The following is a 19,070-nucleotide window of genomic DNA, read 5'->3' on the forward strand; positions in this document are numbered from 1 at the left end:
GACAGCTGCAGTGCTAAGTGGGCAGCTCTGACATCAGTTTTCAGGGGGGAGGGGCGGGCAAGATCAAAATGTCTGCTTAAAAACGTTTACAGCCTGGGCCATGGTGGCTCATGCTTGGAATCCTACCTAGCTACTCAGGAGCCTGATAGTTGAGGATCATGGTTTGAAACCAGCTCAGGCAGAAAAGTCCTTTAGACTTTTGTCTCCAAATAAGCACCACAATAACTGGAAGTGGAGCTGTAGCTCAATTGGTAGAGTGATAGCCTTGAGCTTTAAAAAAAAAAAGAAAAAAATGCTCAGACATAGCACCCAGACCCTGAGTTCAAGCCCCACGACCGAAAATAATAATAATAAAAAAATGCATGTTTATAGTGGCCAATCATATGCTTTTTACAATTAAAAAGGTTTTGGCAGTTTCACCTTATGGAGTTGTCAATGTTGTACTGGGGAAAGGATTTGCAGAATCACTGGCCCCTGTTTTGAAGAAGAATGTTGTATTCTTTGAGCCTACCAAGGGAAAGAATCTCTCCCCCCCCCCCCCCCTCTCTCTCTCTCTCTCTCTCTCTCTCTCTCTCTCTCTCTCTCTCTCTCTCTCTCTCTCTCTCCCCTCCTTTCCCCTCCCTCTTTCCCTCTCCCCCTCTCCCCTCCACTTTCTCTCATACTCTCTTCCTTCTCCCCCTCTCCCCCTTCCCCACTCCCTACCCTCTGACCGTGCTCGTGCTGCTGGGATATAAAGGCACACCTGGCTGGTAGGTGCTGGGAACGGAGGCCTGAGGAAGAAAATAGGGTCTTGGCCCTGATGGGAGACCAAGACAGCAGAAGGCAGAGGGAGTTAGTGACTCACAAGCCACACCTGATCCCTGGTGCTGCTCTGCATCCCCACCAGGGTCTTCACAGGACTTGTGGGGAGGCTGGATGCAGGTCCTGAGGCTTGAACTCAGGGCCTGGGCTCGCTGTCCCTGAGCCTCTTTGTGCTCAAGGCTCTCGAACTTTACCGCTAGAGCCACAGCACCACTTCTGGCTTTGTCTGAGTAGTTTATAGGAGTTTCATGGCCTCGGCTGGCTTTGAACCACAAACTTCGGATCTCAGCCTCCTGAGTAGTTAGGATGACAGGCGGGGGGCCTCCGGCTCCTGGCTCTGACTTAATTTCCCTGAGCTGCACACATCTGTGCAAAATTCGAGCTTTAGTCTTGGGCTCCTTGTCTAGCGCTAAAGGAGAAATCAGGGCCTGGAACTCCAGGGCACATTAGTTAAGGATGCTAATTATGCTAATTATATTAACATCCTTAATTAGCAATGGGTTGGCGAGTCCCCATCACCGGTTTATTGCTTCCTCCATCCCCTCCTCGCCCCACGTGTCTGCCTTTCCTCTCTTCCCAGGGCGCGTGGGGTGGACCCCTTCGAATCCTTCCCGGGTGGAAAATAACCCTCGCCCTTTCAAGAATCTTCGACGACACGAGAGTTTCTCCCTCGGCTGGCGCGCGGAGCTGGGCTGGTCACCGCGGTGGCGGCTGGTGACCTACCTGCAGGGTTTGCTAACCTGGACCTGGAGACCGGGCTGGAGTGGGGGGGAGGGAGCAAGCAAGCAGCCTTTGAGAGATGGGGGCGCAGGGCCCCGGGACTACCCAGAAGACAGCCAGGCAAGGGTGGGGAGGGTCTCAGGTAGCCAGTAATGGCAGCAGGCAGAGGGGTTAGAGCTTCACAAACCGGCCAGTGAAATGGCTGTGAAACAGTTCCCCACATTTCCCCCCTTGGAAAGGAGAAATAAACCGGGGGACCGATTTTCTCACAATCACCATGTGCGAACCTAAGAATCTGACCAGTCTTGCACAGAACCGGTGCAAGGGTACCCAGTCTCTATTTAATAATAATAATAATATTAATAATAATAAATGCTTTATTTTCCAGCAGTTATTTCACGATGAGATGTGTGGTTTTCCTCCCTCTCACCGTTAGCGGGGGGGGGGGCGGAAGAGATCTGAGGGACACGGTCCTTTCTGAAATTATTTGAAAGCAAAAAGCTTTCAAGTTTCTAGTACTTTCGATGTATGCCCTTTTATTCCCCCCCCCTCCGCATGTCCAATCATTATCCTTCTAGCTTATTCAAAATAAGATCGGGAACTTTAGAAAAAAGTAGAACATAATAAGCCAAATGTGATAATGAATGTTATGTCTGTAACCCCAGTCCTGAGGGAGACAGGAGCCAAAGGATTGTCCTTTGCCGGACACACCAGCGTATGTGTTGAGACCATGTCTTATTTTTTTTAAATGAAAAAAATAAGATTTATATTAATTTCCCGCAGTTCCTTCTCTTCTGGATGTTTTGTAAATGTAAAATCTAGGAGTTGAAAGGCAATTTTTTTATTTCCACCTGGTACATTCACAATTGTTTGTTTTTTTTTTTTTTTTAAAAAAAGTCACAGGGAAAATAAACAGATTCCCAACATCGAAAGGTATAAAGAAAATGTTTACATGCCGGTTAAGAGTACGTTTTAAAAGACATCCCGTTTAGAAAGGGAACGAGAAACGTTTCGTGCGTCCGTGTCACGGTTTCACGTTTTTACTGAATACAGCTACGGTTCACTTTTAATCGAATATAGCTACGATTCGCTTTTAACAGCCCGTCGTGGCACATGGGACAGGTCCTCGACGGGCAGATCAGAAATGCACGTCTTCAGATGCGAATTCGGCTTAGATGACGTGCTGGCTTCAGGAGGCACCGAGTGGAAGCCGTTTGGGGGCGGGGGATCGTCGGGTTCCAGGGCGAAGTGCAAATGGAGGGTGGGGATGTGGCGGTTCGACGCCCGGCCCTCCTTTCCCAGGTTTTAGTCCCTGCCTTGGGGTTGCGTTGGAGGAAATCCAACTCGTCCGCCTTCATCCCAGGTCCACGACGGCGGCTCCGAGGCGCCGGGTGACCTCCGGACGTGCAGGCCGGTCACAGGCGCGGAGTCGGGGTCCGCGGGCCGCCGGCCGCCCGGGGCGCGCCCGGAGCACAGCCTTTGCCAGAGGCGCAGCCGTCGCCGCGGCGCTGCCGCTGCTGCTGCAGAATCGCCTGCGCCGCGGTGGTGGACAGGGACAGGTGCAGCAAAGGGGCGGCAGCTTGGGGGTGCAGCAGGGGACAGTAACCCCAAGGAGTCGGGGGCAGCGTCTGCGCGGCCTCGACTCCCCCGCTGCCGCCGCCGCCGCCGCCGCCTCGCAGGATGCTCTCGATGCTGAAGGAGGCGCCTCCACCTCCCCGCCCAGACTCCCGGCTTTTGCTTTTTTCCCAAGGCGGGGATCCCAACACCGAGGACCCCCATGCAGCCGGGAGGGCACCGGGGATCCCCAGAGGCGCGCCTGGCGCTCCCGGGGGCGCCCCGGACAGCAGCAGGAAGCGCAGGGGCTGCGGGGGCAGCAGCGCGCACGGATGGCCGCCAGGGACAGCACCCTGGTGGGTCCCCGCGAGCGGCGGCACGAGGCCGGGGTGGTGGAGGCCAGGCAGGGCGGCGGGCGGAGGGCAGGGGTGAGGCATGGGGCCTCCCGGGGCAGGAGGGGGGCGCTTGAAGCGCTTCCTGCGCCGGAGGAAGCTGCCGTTGGCGAACATGTCCCGGGAGGCCGGGTCCAGGCTCCAGTAGTTGCCCTTGCCGGGGTGGCCGGGCTCGCGGGGGATCTTGACGAAGCAGTCGTTGAGGGAGAGGTTGTGGCGGATGCTGTTCTGCCAGGCGGGGAACTTGCGGCGGTAGTAGGGGAAGCGGCCGCTGATGAAGGCGCAGATGCCGCTGAGCGTCAGGCGCTGGCGCGGGCTCTGCAGGATGGCCATGGTGATGAGCGCGATGTAAGAGTACGGGGGCTTCGTCGCCGGCTGGGGGTCCCTCGGGCCCGACGGTGCCCCGATCGGCGATCGCAGCTCGCCGCCAAACTCCGAGGGGTCCCTCGGGCCGCCGCCTCCATCCGTGTGCTCCGGGGACACCGCGCCCCGCTGCGCCCTTCTCACCCCCGGGCACTTAGGGTTCCCCTCTTCCTCTTCGTCCTCAGCATCTTCCTCTTCTCCCAGCACGTCGATCTCCCCGTCCTCCCCGTCGGAACTTCGGAGGCGCTCGGCTGTCGGTAAGTTCATGGCGGAGCAGAGGGGAGGTTGGGGCGGCCGCTCACCGGGCTCACCTGGGCTGGGCTGGGCCGGGCTGCCCGGGCTGAGCCCTGGGGAAGCCGGGACGTCCGCTCCCGGTTACCCTTTACACCTCGTGGGGGTTCCCCCCCCGCCTTGCGATTGTTCCTCCTTCTTGCGCCCCCCCTCCCTCAAAGGTACTTTGCCTGTTCTGGGAGCCCCTGTAGGATGGACGCCCCCCTTTATATGCCGCGCGCCCCCCTTTATCTACTGCGCACCTCTCCACCTCCTAGCCGTGCCACTTCCTGCTGACGCGGTCCAATGATGAAGGTCCGCTGTGCCCACGGGGAAGCGCGCTGCCCCCCGCGTTGCCAAATGTTTCGCCACCAAATCCAAAGCCACCTCTCTCTGAACTTGGCTAAGGAGGAAAGGGCGATGGGTTTTCTTGGAAGGACGTGGCACAATGAAAGGATGGTCTCTGGGTTATAGATGGTCAATCACGCAGTTTCATTGGTATGTTGTCCTCTTCCAAAATGGTGGTCCGAATGTGCCCACCCCAGTACTAGGGATTGAACTCAGGGCTGTGGGCATGCTAGGCACGCATTCTACATTTGAGTCACACCCCAACTTTTCGGTTTGGTTTGAGGGATTTTGAGACAGCGCCTCTTAACCTTGCCTAGCTGGCCTACATTCTCCTGCTTGGCCTCCAAGTAGACAGAATGGTTCTAACAACAAACCCCAGGCCAAGTGGAGAGCTTTCTGTGCTCCACACTCCCCCAAGTCCTGGCCCAGACTCAAAGCTGCAGGAAAGGTAGAAACGTCCTAAGCTGTGGAAGTTCAGACTGAAAGCAGTCAAGGCAGCTAAAAGGATTTCCCCAGTCCCTTTCACCCGTGACACATAAAAATCACATTTGCTGTCATTGTCCTGCACATAGAGCTCATATACACATACACAGGCCTACAATAGATGCTACAAACCCATGTATTCACACTGCAATAACTGATAGTCTTTTTTTTAATGGTCTTAACTAATTTGGTGTCATCATACAACAGCATAAAGGGATGTACTCTTATGAGTGCCTACCCTTTCCCTTCTCTCTTGTTCTTACCTCTGGCACTCTATGTTTTCAGAAAGAACACAAAAAAGAAAACCATTAAATAGTTGTAGAGGGGTTGGGTTGCCATCCAACAAAGCAGTTTATGAATACAGCGTGCCTTGTTCGATGTCACTCCTTTCAACATTCTCACCGCCTCCTTCCAAACCCCCTTCACTCACTTTTCTTACTTTTGTGAGATATGGGTTGTATTTTTTTTTACTGCACCCTCCCCCCCCCCCGACTCCTCTGCCACCTTTCTTGTCTTCCCTTGATCATAAGAACACTTTTGATAAGACACTTGTACTATAACACTTGAATCTCATTGGAGGAAGTGGGGGGGTCTGTACTGTCATCAGCTGATCACAGGTCATTTAGTATGCACTACTGAGCTGCAAGTGTCACCCTTCATCAGACTTTGATCAGGAATTAAAGGAACAGTTTGGTGGGATGTAATTCAATGCCTGTTATAGAAGCAGTGACAGTAGGATAAAATATGAAGGCATAGTATGTAGTGAGCTTAAAACCCACCTACTTGGGGAAAATACAAGGTAACATATGGCAAAATGTGGCATAAAGGAATGCTGCATAGTGCCACCCAGCCACTTGTGTTTGTAAAATGACAGTCAATTTTCTGTGAGGCCTCAGAAGCCAACCACCAGGCCATATGGCCAAAGCCTAGCTTGGTATTTGCAGGAGTAAAGGTAGTTGAAAGTAGCTAGCACCTTCAGGATCAAATTTGGAGAGCAGCTTTCTATGAGTCTTTTTAAGACTTCTCTAGTCCTGAGGTTTTATCCACTAAGGTTCTCTAGTTCTATGCAGCTCAAAAGACCAGTAACAAAAAGCTTTTGAGCCAGGTGCTGGTGGCTCAGACCTGTAATGCTACTCAGGAGGCTGAGAGCTGAGGATCAAGGTTCCATGCCAGCTCGGGCATGAAAGTCTGTGAGACTCCTTATCTCCAATTGACCACCAGAAAATCAAAAGCGGCACTGTGGCTCAAGTGGTAAAGCACTAGCCTGGAGCTGAAGTGTTGAGAGTTTAAGCCCCATAATCGACAAAAAGAAAAGGTTTTGAGCAAACTGATTTTTCCTGAAATCCCAAGTTCACCAGTGATGATTTGTATGATCTTCTAAACCTAGCTCCAGGAGGGCCGAGACAGGTGTCTTAGTCAAGCTGGTATTCACAGAGAATTTGCTGAACCTTCAATAGCCTCCGACTGCCTCCCCGAATCCCTTCCATCCTCATTATGTTAGAGGCATATTTTCTCAAGCAGACCAGGGAGCTCATTACCTGATATAGAGGAGAATTACTAAAGCTCTCCTAATGTCAACTTCTATGGGATGTAAGGGTGTGCTTAGAAAGAAATAACAAAAGGCCTACACCGACTTAGGTAATAGTGGCACGGGAGCTCCACAGCCACAAGCTGGGATGATCTGAGCCAGGAAATAAAGCAGCATTAGATTATAACTCAAAAGTACAAAATAAATACCCACAACATTTGTCTCTCCTTACTTCCTACTCATTATTTTTTTTTAAAAAATCAATGTGAAAAGTAAACCTCTTGCAGGAAAAAAAAAATACACCTTCAAGGAGGTGGAGCACACTCCCCCACCATTTCAGTCTTGGCTCAACAGTGTGGGATCTTCCAGCAAGCTTTCCTTTCCACGGAGAAACCTTCACACAATAATGAAGGACAACTTCAAGAATCACAAATCATATGGACAAATAAGTACCTTTAATATGATGTGATGAAAAGGGCACACTCTCTTTTCCCTACATTCCTAAACTAATTCTGACAACAGAAAAACTCCAATAGAGGAGGGAGCATCTTATGTACTTGGCTATCAAGTCATCAAAACAAGGAAAGAAGTCTAAGAAATGGATTCAACAAGTAGGGAGAGATAGTCTCATCTGCTTAGGAAATGAGCTATTGTAACACTTTTGCCAACTCATGTATAGATTTACCACCGAGAGGGAAAACCCCAAGGCCTAAACTTGACATTTTTACCAAGTTGTGTCTGTCCATCGCAAGGCCTTCCATCTCATCCTCTGTTCTGGGAAAATGATTCTCTTTGGGAAACCTAATGGGTGAGTGAAAGAACTGTGTCAAAGGACAGAACACAGGCTGAGTCCTAGGAAGAAACAGGATGGAGGAAAAGGCTCAGGGAAGGCTGACTTCATTTGTAATGTTACAAAAACATACACACATAACACATGTAATGAAAAACAAAGATAATTTACTACAGTTAAGAGAAAACAATAAATATTCATGAGTATTACAAATACAGATTTTAAGAGTTTAGAGTTTACTTCCAAATGTTTTCCCAAACTGGACAACTAATTGTATGCTTTTCATGGCCAAGTGATAAACAAATACATCTAGGCATTATTTGCCAGAGCATAATATAATGTCATTATAAAAATTGTAAATTTTCATGAAAAATAACACTTTGGCTTTCCTATGTTCTAAGACTTGGATGCATTAAAAACCTACTGAAAGCTAGGCACAGGTGCCTCACACTTGTAATCCTAGCTACTCAGCAGACAGTGCTCAAAGCTCAAAGCCAGCACCATCAGAAAAAGTGAAGAGTCCACCTCCAAAATGGACAGCAAAAAGCTGGGCTGGAGGCATATATTATGGGGAAAAATACTGTGAGCAAGGAAGCTGAGAGTTTGAGGACTTGAGTTCAAGCCCAGGTTGGGCAACGGGGGTGCCTATTTAATGATTCAGTGGTTGATATTATCAATTATCCACTTCAGAAATAAGGAATCCAATCTCAAAGTAAATACTCAAAGCAGCAAAGCTACAATTAAAACCTACATTTGGCTTTAAAAAATTAGGTGACTTTCTATTGAGCAATTCTTTATCACAATTAAGGGTAGTTTCTCAAATATAAGCTAAAAAAAGTAAATTTAGGAAGCAATTGGGTGAATATAGAGAAGTTACGTTTAATTACAAAAGTAAGAGATCAGAGTCAGCAAGCTTGCTGATAGATGCCAAAGAATACAACAGTGAAAAACAATTTGAGATCATTAATGAGTCCTCCATTCCAACCCAGAACAGTCATTCAACACACATAGACATGGCTCCTTAACATTCTAGGGGTGAGGGAGATCCCTAAAAGTCATTTCATGAAATTCTCCCTAACTTTTTCTATAATTTGAGTATAGCTGTATGAGTTGGCATATAGAAGAAATAGAAGAAAATTGAGGTACTGACAATGTGTGCACGTGGTTTATATAAAATAACTGTCAAAATGTAAGTGTATATTGTCTTAGAGTAACAACTTTCTGAACAGGACTGATTCCAATGGATTAGGAAATCCAAGTAAGAACTGAAAAATAGGATTGCATCAAGTTAAAAGGCTTCTACAACACAATTCTGCCTGGTTTTGTCAGCTATATATCTGACAGAAGATTACTATCCAGACTCTGGGGCACGTCACATCGGGGAAATGGAAACCTATGCTGCAGAAAAGGAGGCCTAACTCATGGCCCAGTGCTCATTTCCTGGTTTTGGGACTCAACCTGCCTGTCACCCGGCTGGAAGGTGTGGCTGTGGTTTGTGATGTAAAGTAAGGCTACCTCTGGGATGTGAACCCTATCAGCACAAGATTCCCCTTCTTTACCTATCCACCCCCACCCTGCCCACCTTTGTGCTGATAGGCTCCTGCATCCTATATTAGCTGAATGTACTTCCTCAATAAAGACCCTTGACTGGTCTCCCTGACATGTCTGATTGTCTCTCCCCCTCTCCCCCCAGGGAGGGCTGGGTGTGGGGCAGTCAGTCTGCCTGCCCGCCCTTTCCTTTCACAGCTCGTCCTGGATCCTGGTCCAGGCATGTTCTCCCTTATCCCTCCTCCCTCAGGAGGGACCGAGGACTAAAAACCTTGAGGACTAAAAACCTCCAACACAGACTACATAAAGAACTCAAAAAGTTAAGTGCTAAAGAAACAATTCAATCAATATGTGGATATTACTGAACAGACCTGTTCTCAAAAGCCAAGATACACATGACCAATGTATAAATGAAAAAAGGATCACCATCTTTAGCCAATAGGAAAATACAAATAAAAACTACAATGAGATTCCATCTCAACCCAGTTGAATGGCTATCCTCAATAAAATAAACAACAAATGCTGCCATGGACTGGGGAGCCTTATATAGTTCATACTGAGAGTGTAAATTAGTACAGCCACTATAGAAATCAGTGTGAAGGATTCTCAGAAAACTAAAACCAGAACTATCATGTGACATATCAGTAACACCTCTCAGTATACACTAAAGGAATCTGAGCCAGTCTACTCTTAAGAGATACCTGCATGCACACCCATGTTTCATGTCACACTGAATTATACAATCAGACTAGCTGTCAGCAAATGGATTAAGAAAATTAGGATGGCATACAATGGACAACTCCCATCATTTGTAGGCAAATGGATGGAACTGGAGATCATAATAGCAAACACCACTCATTTTGGTCTCATATGAGTCCTCTCCGTTTTTAAAAAGTGGGATGATAGAGAGAAGAGCATAGAGTTTAGATCACAGATCGCAATTCTGGCTGTGAGGAAGGCAGAAATCAGGATGATTTTGATTCAAGGCCAACTTAGGCAGTTACCAGGACCCTCACTCATTTAAACAAAAGCATCTGGGCATGGTGGCTCACAACTGGATCCCAGCTACTTGGAAGGTGATCTGGCCCCATAGGAAAACAAAAGGCTTTATTCTCAAAATAATTAAAGCAAAATTGCCTGAGAGTTTCCTCAAGTAGCAGAGTACCTTCCTAGCAAGTGGGATGTCCTAAGTAAACCTCAGAACCTTAAGCACTAGCTCTGATTACACAGGCCTTTCTGTTTGGAAATAAAGTCAAACAAGAAAAAGGTTTGAAAGTTAGTGGGGAACTATTTATGAAGACGTAGGGGTCACTGAGAGGGGGAAAGGGCTCAGAGAATAACAAAAGGAATGAGCAAGATTAAAGTACATTGCATAGCTATGGAAATGTCATGATGAAACCCATTATTATTTCAAAAAATGTTCTGTAGTTACAACTAGCTGATGGCTTACACAGTATCACTTTAGAAAACCTGAGACCTAATGAACTCTGAAATAATCAAGATAATTTTAATGCCAGCAATAAAATCTACTTAAAGCTCTACAATTGGAATCCTCTAAATATATTACAGAGGTGGGAGTACACTAATTATGAGATTTTCTTCCACTTTTAAAATCTCTAAAGACAGCAAACAGTTGTTTTACATAATAAACCATGACAATCTTACCTTAAAAACTTTTGTTAATAACAATATATTATTATATCTCTGGACTCAGCCAAAGCTGAGGGAAAATTTAAAAAACCCTAATTTTTACAAATAACAATGGGTGAGAGATTTGGCATACTTAAAACTTCATAATGAATTGTGTAATTTTTGTGAAATACTGTCTCTAAAAACAAAAACAAATTCAGAGGATGTATTTTATTATATGAGTGCCAAATGTTTTTACAGTATTGATTTACTGAAACTTTATGTATTCTTTTAATAAATACAATTTCAAGTACATTGGAATTCAGCACAGAAGCAATGAGAAGAGCTGGCTGAAATACAGCAGCCAGAAACATCCCTATTTTATTTTCATCACCCAGTCCTGTTCACAAGAATGCCCACAATGCTATGGACAAATGGGATCTTCCCCAGTCCACTGCTCTTCTTTATCCATCACTGTTGAGATAAATAGTTGCTTAAGGATATCTTTATCTAAATTCCTGCCTGTAAAACAAAACAAAATACAGGGTGATTATCTTATCCTCATGAAAAGGACACAGTTGATCCATCAATTCCAGACTATTAAATACTTGGTGTTTACATTATGTTTATTAAAATGACATAATTCATCTACCAGAGTATTAAATGCAATTCAATGATTCCTTCTTTAACTTCCTTGTTAACTCTTAAATGTTCTTGGAAGCAAGCACTTAAGAAGAGTAAAAGGCCTGAAAAAGTTTTGGAGTGTTATGAGGTGATTAAGACACACTAGCTCAAGCTTAATTAATTATGAAAGAAGAGCTGCCTCGTTAATACTGCTGAACACATTGGGTCCTCTGATGTCATCTACTGGGTTGGTTTTGTTGTTATGGCTGTTGTTGCTGAGACAGTCTTGCTGTGTAATCCAGGAAGGCCTTAAGCTCAATTCTCCCTCCCCAGCATTCCACGTGCTGCAACTACTGTGCTCAATTCTCTAATCTGTTTTTATTTTGCTTTAGAAATTTTGCATTTTATCACTTACCAATAAGGACCAATCGATTTGTTCTCTCATGGTTCTCCTTCCAGATCAGGGGCGTCTCCTCCAGGTCATAGAGCTCATGGACGCCTTGGAGAATAACCTGTTTTGGTTTGTCTTTGAGAGATACCAGTCCCTGGTCCAAAGAGAACAATCAGTCAGCCCCAGCTCAAATCCAAAAGCAGAAGGAACACAGCAATGTGCATGGATCAACTTGTGCTATTCTTTTTCAAAATAGGAACTTATAAGGAGGTTGCATAATTATTTCATTCTGGCATTTTGTACACTGAAAAATACTTGTTAAAACTTCAAATGAAAAGGTTTTATGTGCAACCATTCTTCAAAAAGCATCTTTAATCCACGGACATTTTTCTTATCTTGAAATAGTTGCTCAAAGGGATTTCACTATAACATGCCAACGTATGAGTAGAATGCAGTACAAAGGGATAAAAGCAGATGGAGAAAGAAAATCTGCCACAGAGGATCCTATGATGTCAGCACTGCTGAGTCACAGGCCACTTCAGGGCCTGGTTCTGGGCCTCTGAGAGGGAATGCTGGGAAAGCTGCCCGAGATGGTACTGCTCGGCAGCATGATCTTAGTATAAGCTGGCATAGGGAAAGGAAAAAGTCCAAGTTGAAATAGTTTCCCTTACATCTCTCATCCTTTATCATTCTAGCAGTTAGTCGGTCGCTAACTCCAGAGAGAATCTAGTTCCTAACAGCAATGGAAACTGTACTCACATGTGAACTCCTGAGAGTATACACTCAAATGACTGCTGACAAGTTAAATGTACACCTAGACCCATTGCCTCCTGGGAAAAACACCTCTGGTGATATGTATACTCAAATATCAAGCAGCGTGAAAAAGCTTCACACTAAACAAGAATTCTTTTAGTCCTGTGCATAAAAGACAAATGTGTAGTATCTGCTACATGCATTAAGAAGCGTAAGGTCCAGTGGTGGGGTATCTTCAAAATCATTTCTCTGTTAATAAAGCTCTCTTAGAAAGACAAACTGAGTTTTCGATTGAATGGATTTCATAGACCAGGACACTGAGAAGGCAAGGCAGGGACTTCCATTCAAAGTACTTGTTGTTTTAGCTGCAATACAAATAAATCGTGCTTTCTACAGTGATTTCTAAAACTCCTTTTCAGTAGTGGAGGTGAAAAGAATGAAAGCAGACAAGGTTGTCTTTACTAAAACCAAGTATGATTTTTATGTAGCAGCCACGAGAGGACTCCATTCCCAGAGTCCACGGGGAACGGTTCTGGTACCTTCAGGCGAATGACCTCCATGCAGCGCTCGTCCTTGTTGCGCACCGTCTTTTCCCACAGGAGATTCTGCACCAAGTGACATATTTTAATAAGACAAACTGTCACTAATGCCACTATACAACAAAATAGTTGATAAATCATTAATCAGGAAAAAAAATTGCATTCACCTGAATAAATACATTTAGACTTTCTTCTTTGGCATTTCCTGGTACTTCAAAGGTGACTGTAAGAATACTCTGAGAATCAAAAGATCAATAGCTTTTATCAGAGCATTAATAAGGAACATGCCTAGGGAAATTTATGCTGCTATGGATATGTGTATTCATTGCCCTTTTCTGTGTGGGTGCTGACTTTTGGAATTAGCAATTCCATTCTCCATGCCTTGCAAAGTAGTTTAATAGGCCAGTACTCTGTCAATAACTTTTCATGAGAGGATATGCACTGTCCAGTCCTTTCTGGAACCCAGCAACAGGAAGGAACATGGCACCAGTGTACTCTCAATACTCAGCATTCTTACTCTCATTTCATTTCATATTTTTATTTATTCTTCACTATATCCTGAGTGAGGTAACTGCTCCCACTTCATAAATGAGTAAATGAGGCTCAGGAAAATTAGCTAATTGGAAGGCAAAAGTGTCATTTCATTCTCTTAGAAAACTAAATCCATGCCCAGCACTGGTGGCTCACGACTGTAACCCTAGCTACTCGGAAGGCTGAGATCTGAGGATTGCAGTTCAGATCCAGGCTGGCCACCAAAGTCTATGAGACTCTTATCTCCAATGAACTACCAGAAAACCAGAAGGCCAGTACCCAGGCCTAGAGTTTAAGCCCCATGACCAACAAAAAAAGAAAAAGAAAACTAGATCCAAATGGAACCAACTTAAGTTGAGGGTATGAGCAGAGGTGAGAAAAATGGAGAAAATGATGGAAGGAGGCAGACTGACTTGTTGAACTCAAGTCCCTTGTACAATACTTAAAAGATAATTTTTCAATTAAAAAGAAAAAAGAAAACTAAATCAAAGGACTGAGGTGCAGTTCACTAGTAGAATGTTTGCCTAGCATCAATGAGGTCCTGGGGTTAATCCTCAGCACCAAAAAAGAATCAAAAGCAATAGCAAAGGAAAGGTTCTGCTGGGCTCAGTGGCTCAAGCCTATAATCCTAGCTACTCAGTAGGCTGAGATCTGAGGATCACGGTTCAAAGCCAGCCCGGGGAGGAAAGTCTGTGAGACTCTTATCTTCAATTAACTATTCAGAAAAAGCCACAAATGGTGCGGTGGCTCAAGTGGTAAAGCGCTAGCCTTGAGCACAAAGAGGTTCAGTGATAATGCATAGGCCCTGAATTTAAGCCTCAGGTCTGGGGGGATGGGAGGGTCGGCAGGGGAAAAGATTCTTTTTGTCTCTGGGCTAGCATATGAGATCAATAGCGTGTTGTCTTCATTAGCTTAGAACTTTGACAATATTTATAGAATACTAACTTGGAGATGTAATTATCCTCCTGACCTTCATAAATCTCAAACTCTAAAGAACCAGAAGCACAGGACATGGTTCAAGCAGCAGAGAGTCTACCTTGACAAAGACAAAGCCCTTGGTTCAAAACCATAGTACCACTAAAAATATAAAAAATAAGATTTGCTGGCAATGGTAGCATATACCTGTAATCGTAGCTACTTGAGAAGGGAGAACAGAAGGGCTGCAGTTGGAGGCTAGCTCAGGCAATAAGACCTCACCTCAATCATTGAGAAGCTGGGTTCATCAATCTAAAGGAAAAGACTGTGCCAGAGTCACTACAGAGCTTTAAGAAAATACACATGCCCTATTTGCTGGTGAAATGACATAATGTCTGCGATTTGCTTCAATGCATTTGAGTGGGGTGCTGAAAACATGCACGTTCATTATACTATTCTACTTTGATATATGTCTGAAGTTTAATGTTCAAGATAATATATTTTAGATGCCAGCAAAGAAATGTTGAGAGGACAGATGAAATAAAACTGGCAAAATATTGACATGATTTGACTGGATCATACACAAAAGGGGTTCGTTTTATTATTCTCTTCACTTTCACCCATCTTTGAAATTTTCTATAGTAAAATGTCAAAATAACATTCATATACATATATCCTAGCCCCATTCCTAGAGACTTAAAGCATAGGGACCTTTTTTAAAAGTTCCTCAAGTGGTTCTGAACTATATTTGCAATTGAAAGTCAAAGCTTTTCAGTCTTTTGATAAATGTTCACTGAGCACTCATCTCATACCAAGCCTGTGCTATGTAATGAAGTATTTATATTCAAGAATGCTATAAAATAATGCTTGTGAAAGCATTTCAACTCATACTGCAAGACACTATAAATGCCATAATGAGTTACATTCAAGACATTGTGAATGTAGACACTGGTAATGGAAAAATATTGTCTGACTATGTTTTCATCTTGAATCCTTGATTCTTAGTGTCCTTTCTTCACCCAAAAGCTAAGCAAGAATACACTTGAAGCTCATCTGTAGGATGATCATAAATGTTTCATTTTTCCCCCCAATATGCTGATGAAGACTCTTCCTCATGCATAAAGGTAACTTTCTCCCAGTTTTCCACAAGCACAAGCCAAAGCCTGTCATCTGAGCTATGGTGGGACACATACAACAGAAGGAGCACAGTCAAGCACAGGCCTGAGCAAAAAGCAAAAGACTGTATCTGACAAGGTCCTGAGTTCCAATCCAATACAAGAAAAAGAGCCAATGAACATGTGGCTGATATCATCTTGGGTCCCCTTAATGACACAATAACTTAGAAATAGCTTCCAGAGACAGAAAACAAAGTACAGTGCTCACCCAAGTCCTTTTATTGTCACTGTTTTTTGCTTTTTTTTTTTTTTTTTCCTGGTCCAGTGGCTTGAACTCAGGGTCTGGGCTATGTCCCTGAGCCTCTCTGTATTTAAGACTAGCACTCCACCACTTGAACCACAGTGTCATTTCCAACTTTTTTGAAGAGTTTATTAGAGATAAGAGTCTCACCGGGCTTTTCTACCTGGGCTGGCTTCAAACCCTGATCCTCAGACCTCAGCATCCAAAGTAGTTAGGAATACAGGTGTGAGACACGAGTGCTCAGCTCCTCACAGTTTCTTAAATGGAATAAAGGAATTGTTCTAAAGCTCTGCTATCTATGTCTTGCTTAACAGAAACATAAGGACAGTGGAAATATCTCTAATTTGTTCATACTTAAGTATCTTACCCATGAGATTTGAAGCTTAGAATATGGAAACACCCAAAGATCCTAAACAACTATTATGTGTTAAAAAGCTGAACTAGAGACGAGTGCAGTGGCTCACATCTGTAACCCTAGCTACTCAGGAGGCTGAGATATGAGGCTTTTGGTTCAAAGCCTGGGCACAAAAGTCAACAAGACTTATCTCCAATTAATCACCAGAAAACCAGAAGTAGCACTGTGGCTCAAAGGGTGGGGCCGTAACCTTGAGCTGAAGAGCCCAGAGTTCAAGCCCCATGACCTATAGGAAAAAAAAGTGAGAAAGAAAAAAAAAAAAGCTAAACTAGATAATCTCTGAAGTACACTATCCATACAAGCCAGGCACTGATGTTAATACCTGCAATCCTAGTTTCTCAGGACACTGGGATTCAGAGGATCATGGATCAAGGCCAGCCTGAACAAAAAAAGTTTGAGAGGCTCCGTTTCCAAAATAATCAGCAAATGCCACTCTGGAGGCTGAGCCTAAGGGGAAGAATACCAGCTGAGCAAGCAAGCTGAATGAATAGGGGGCCCTATGTTCAAACCCAAGTACCACCAAAAAATAAGAGATTTTAAAGGACTATCATAACTGACTGCAAAAATACAATGTTAGAAAGACTTAATACCTGTAGGATTTTGTTTTACCTGATCAAGATGAGGTACTGCTGACAAATGCTGAAGCTTTTTCTGCAAACTGAGAAAACAGTAAGTTCAGAGATAAATACATTTCATTTAAACTTTCAGATTATTCAGAGACATAAAGCCAAATAAGAAAAGAAATTCCATTAATGAATCTATTCTCTAGTACCAATCCTTCATGCTGCTCACATTCTAACAGATAAAAACTAGCATTAAAAAAAAATCTATAAAATACAAACTCGCATGCAAAAATTCACAATGAAAAGCCAACCTTTTCTTGACACTTTTATGTGGTCAAATCTATCAATAATTGCTTTACAATTCCAATACATTCATGCAGGCTTAGATATCTATCTATCTATCTATCTATCTATCTATCTATCTATCTATCTATCTCTTTTCAATACTACTCAAAGCTTCCTAACAATATCAGAAGGATAAATTTTTCTTTATTAAAGTTTTTCCTTGAACCTGTCTATTTGTTAAAGAACAATCCATAAATACAAACTTTCTATACAGCTAGTTACCAGTTAGCTTAAGGGAAAACAAAATCAGAATCTGAAGAATGCATTGCTCTGATATGGAAAGGGGCCAAAAATCAATATGGCAGAACAAATTACAACCATAACAACTGTAACCCATGTTTCCACATTACTGAGGACAATATGGAAGGGGAAAAAGGACTTAAAAACTTACAGATGTTTTCTGTTGAAGATCAGCGAGGGGTAAATTAGTAACAGCAAGTTTAGGGAAGGGAAAGGACTTGTAGAAATTGTTAGAGGGAATTAGTCTCATTGGGGGGTCCTTACTAGAGAAAGTGTCAAGTTAAATCTTTCCCAGCTGTGCTCAGGAAAGCTCTGGTTTAGCAGCTGAGTGCAAAGAAAAAGTTATGCAAAGGTCTTATTACAGTGGTGGCAATTCCATCAAATAGGCTACTTGTCATTAAAGCATCATAATTGCTCTCAATCAGAATAGAAAGACGAAAGTAGCTGAAAATTTCTACACTTTTTCCGTATGTTCTGTGCAACATTGAGTAATGTGCAAACAACTTTACGTCCAAGCAAAATGTAGTAAATTTAACCAAGAATCTTTCAGTTTAGTTCCCAGAAAGTCTTGGGATTCTGTCCTTCAATATTCTCTATCATGGTAGTGGACAAGTATCAACAGCTAAAATTTGTGAATCAGAACCCCCATTTTGGACAACTGCAAAGTATATAATTTTCTAGTAATTTCTGTGTTTACACTAATAACAGAAAAATATCTGAAATAGTTCAGTGCTGTCTACATAAATCATTTTGTTCTATAAAAATAATTTAGTTCTTTTCATATTAAAATGGAACAATTTCATTCTCAAGTAAAAGTGCAAAGCAATAAAAGGATGCTTTCCCACAATGCCTTTAGTGGAGAAAATTACAGCAAAAGGAGAAACAAAATTTGATATCCTGAATAACAAAATAGGAAGTCATTTCATGCTACAATCTTTTTTAATGAGTAAACTACAAAGGAGCAAAATATAAAGGGGAAAACAAAGTTCAACTAAGAAATAATTTAGTATTCTATAGCAAGTGACAATCACCTTGCAAAAAAAAAAAAAAAAGACGAAGTGAGGGGAAAAAAAGGTGGCTTAAGAAAGGCAACTTTATGCTGGCGGGGTTGTGGAGAAAAAGGAACCCTACTACACTGCTGGTGGGAATGCAGACAAGTTCAGCCACTCTGGAACGTAGTGTGGAGGTTTCTTAAAGAACTGAAAATAGACCTTCCCTACAATCCCGCCATACCACTTCTGGGCATCTATCCTGAACATCATGACCCAAGATATTATAAGGACACCTGCTCAGCTATGTTCATCTCTGCACTATTCACAATAGCCAGACGATAGAAACAATCCAGGTGCCCTACTGCAGATGAATGGATACAGAAAATGTGGTACATATACACAATGGAATTCTATATAGCCAACAGACAAGATAAAATAATGGCATTAGCAGGGAAGTGGATGAATCTAGAGCGAATCATGTTGAGTGAGACAAGTCAAGACCTAAGGATCAAAAGGCACAAAACATAATGTTTTATTTCATAAATTAATATGTTTCTATGACATATAAACCCTTAGCCTAATTGTGATTAAGTTCTAAATACTAAGTTCCAGTGATTGTAAATAGAGATTCCCTCCTTGAACACTTGTATGTTAAACTTGTCATTTAAAATATGATGTAAAAATCGTTACTAAATTCTTTAAAAAAAAAAAAAGAAAGGCAACTATAAGGCAATATTATTTCATCCTCTCTCCCTCATAAACTCACCTAAGGTCAGAAAACAGCTTTTTGCTTCAAATAAAATGATATAGCCCTGAACCAGATGTGAAGGGTGAAAGAAAAGTATGGCCAATTGCTCACACAGCATTAAGTGCTCAGGTAAAATGTACTATTTTAGTAGTATGAAAGGCTAGACTGGGTT

At 43.4% G+C, this 19,070-nt stretch overlaps 2 protein-coding genes across 3 annotated transcripts in view; both read right to left on the reverse strand.

The window, feature by feature from the left end:
• Positions 1 to 2,936: 2,936 nt before the first annotated feature.
• Positions 2,937 to 4,149, reverse strand: LOC150065088 (forkhead box protein D4-like 1). The gene has a single exon (XM_090329294.1). It carries the CDS (start codon positions 4,095 to 4,097, stop codon positions 2,937 to 2,939), a length of 1,161 nt encoding a protein of 386 aa, XP_090185420.1. The 5' UTR covers positions 4,098 to 4,149.
• A 6,129-nt stretch (positions 4,150 to 10,278) lies between these two features.
• LOC150065089 (zinc-regulated GTPase metalloprotein activator 1A-like) overlaps positions 10,279 to 19,070 on the reverse strand; it is a 41,152-nt gene continuing 32,360 nt past the window's right edge. For both annotated transcript variants that reach the window (XM_090329688.1, XM_090329687.1), the window contains 5 exons: positions 16,620 to 16,668; positions 12,901 to 12,969; positions 12,734 to 12,799; positions 11,466 to 11,595; positions 10,279 to 10,948 (listed from right to left, as the gene is read on the reverse strand). In XM_090329688.1, the coding sequence (XP_090185814.1) occupies positions 10,851 to 10,948; positions 11,466 to 11,595; positions 12,734 to 12,799; positions 12,901 to 12,969; positions 16,620 to 16,668 (412 nt within the window). In that variant the 3' untranslated portion in view covers positions 10,279 to 10,850. The remainder of the gene's footprint in view (positions 10,949 to 11,465; positions 11,596 to 12,733; positions 12,800 to 12,900; positions 12,970 to 16,619; positions 16,669 to 19,070) is intronic.

This window comes from Megascapheus bottae, chromosome 3 (genome assembly GCF_031878675.1).
Source record: "Megascapheus bottae isolate mThoBot1 chromosome 3, mThoBot2.hap1, whole genome shotgun sequence".
In the NCBI taxonomy this organism is placed as follows: Eukaryota; Metazoa; Chordata; class Mammalia; order Rodentia; family Geomyidae; genus Megascapheus; species Megascapheus bottae.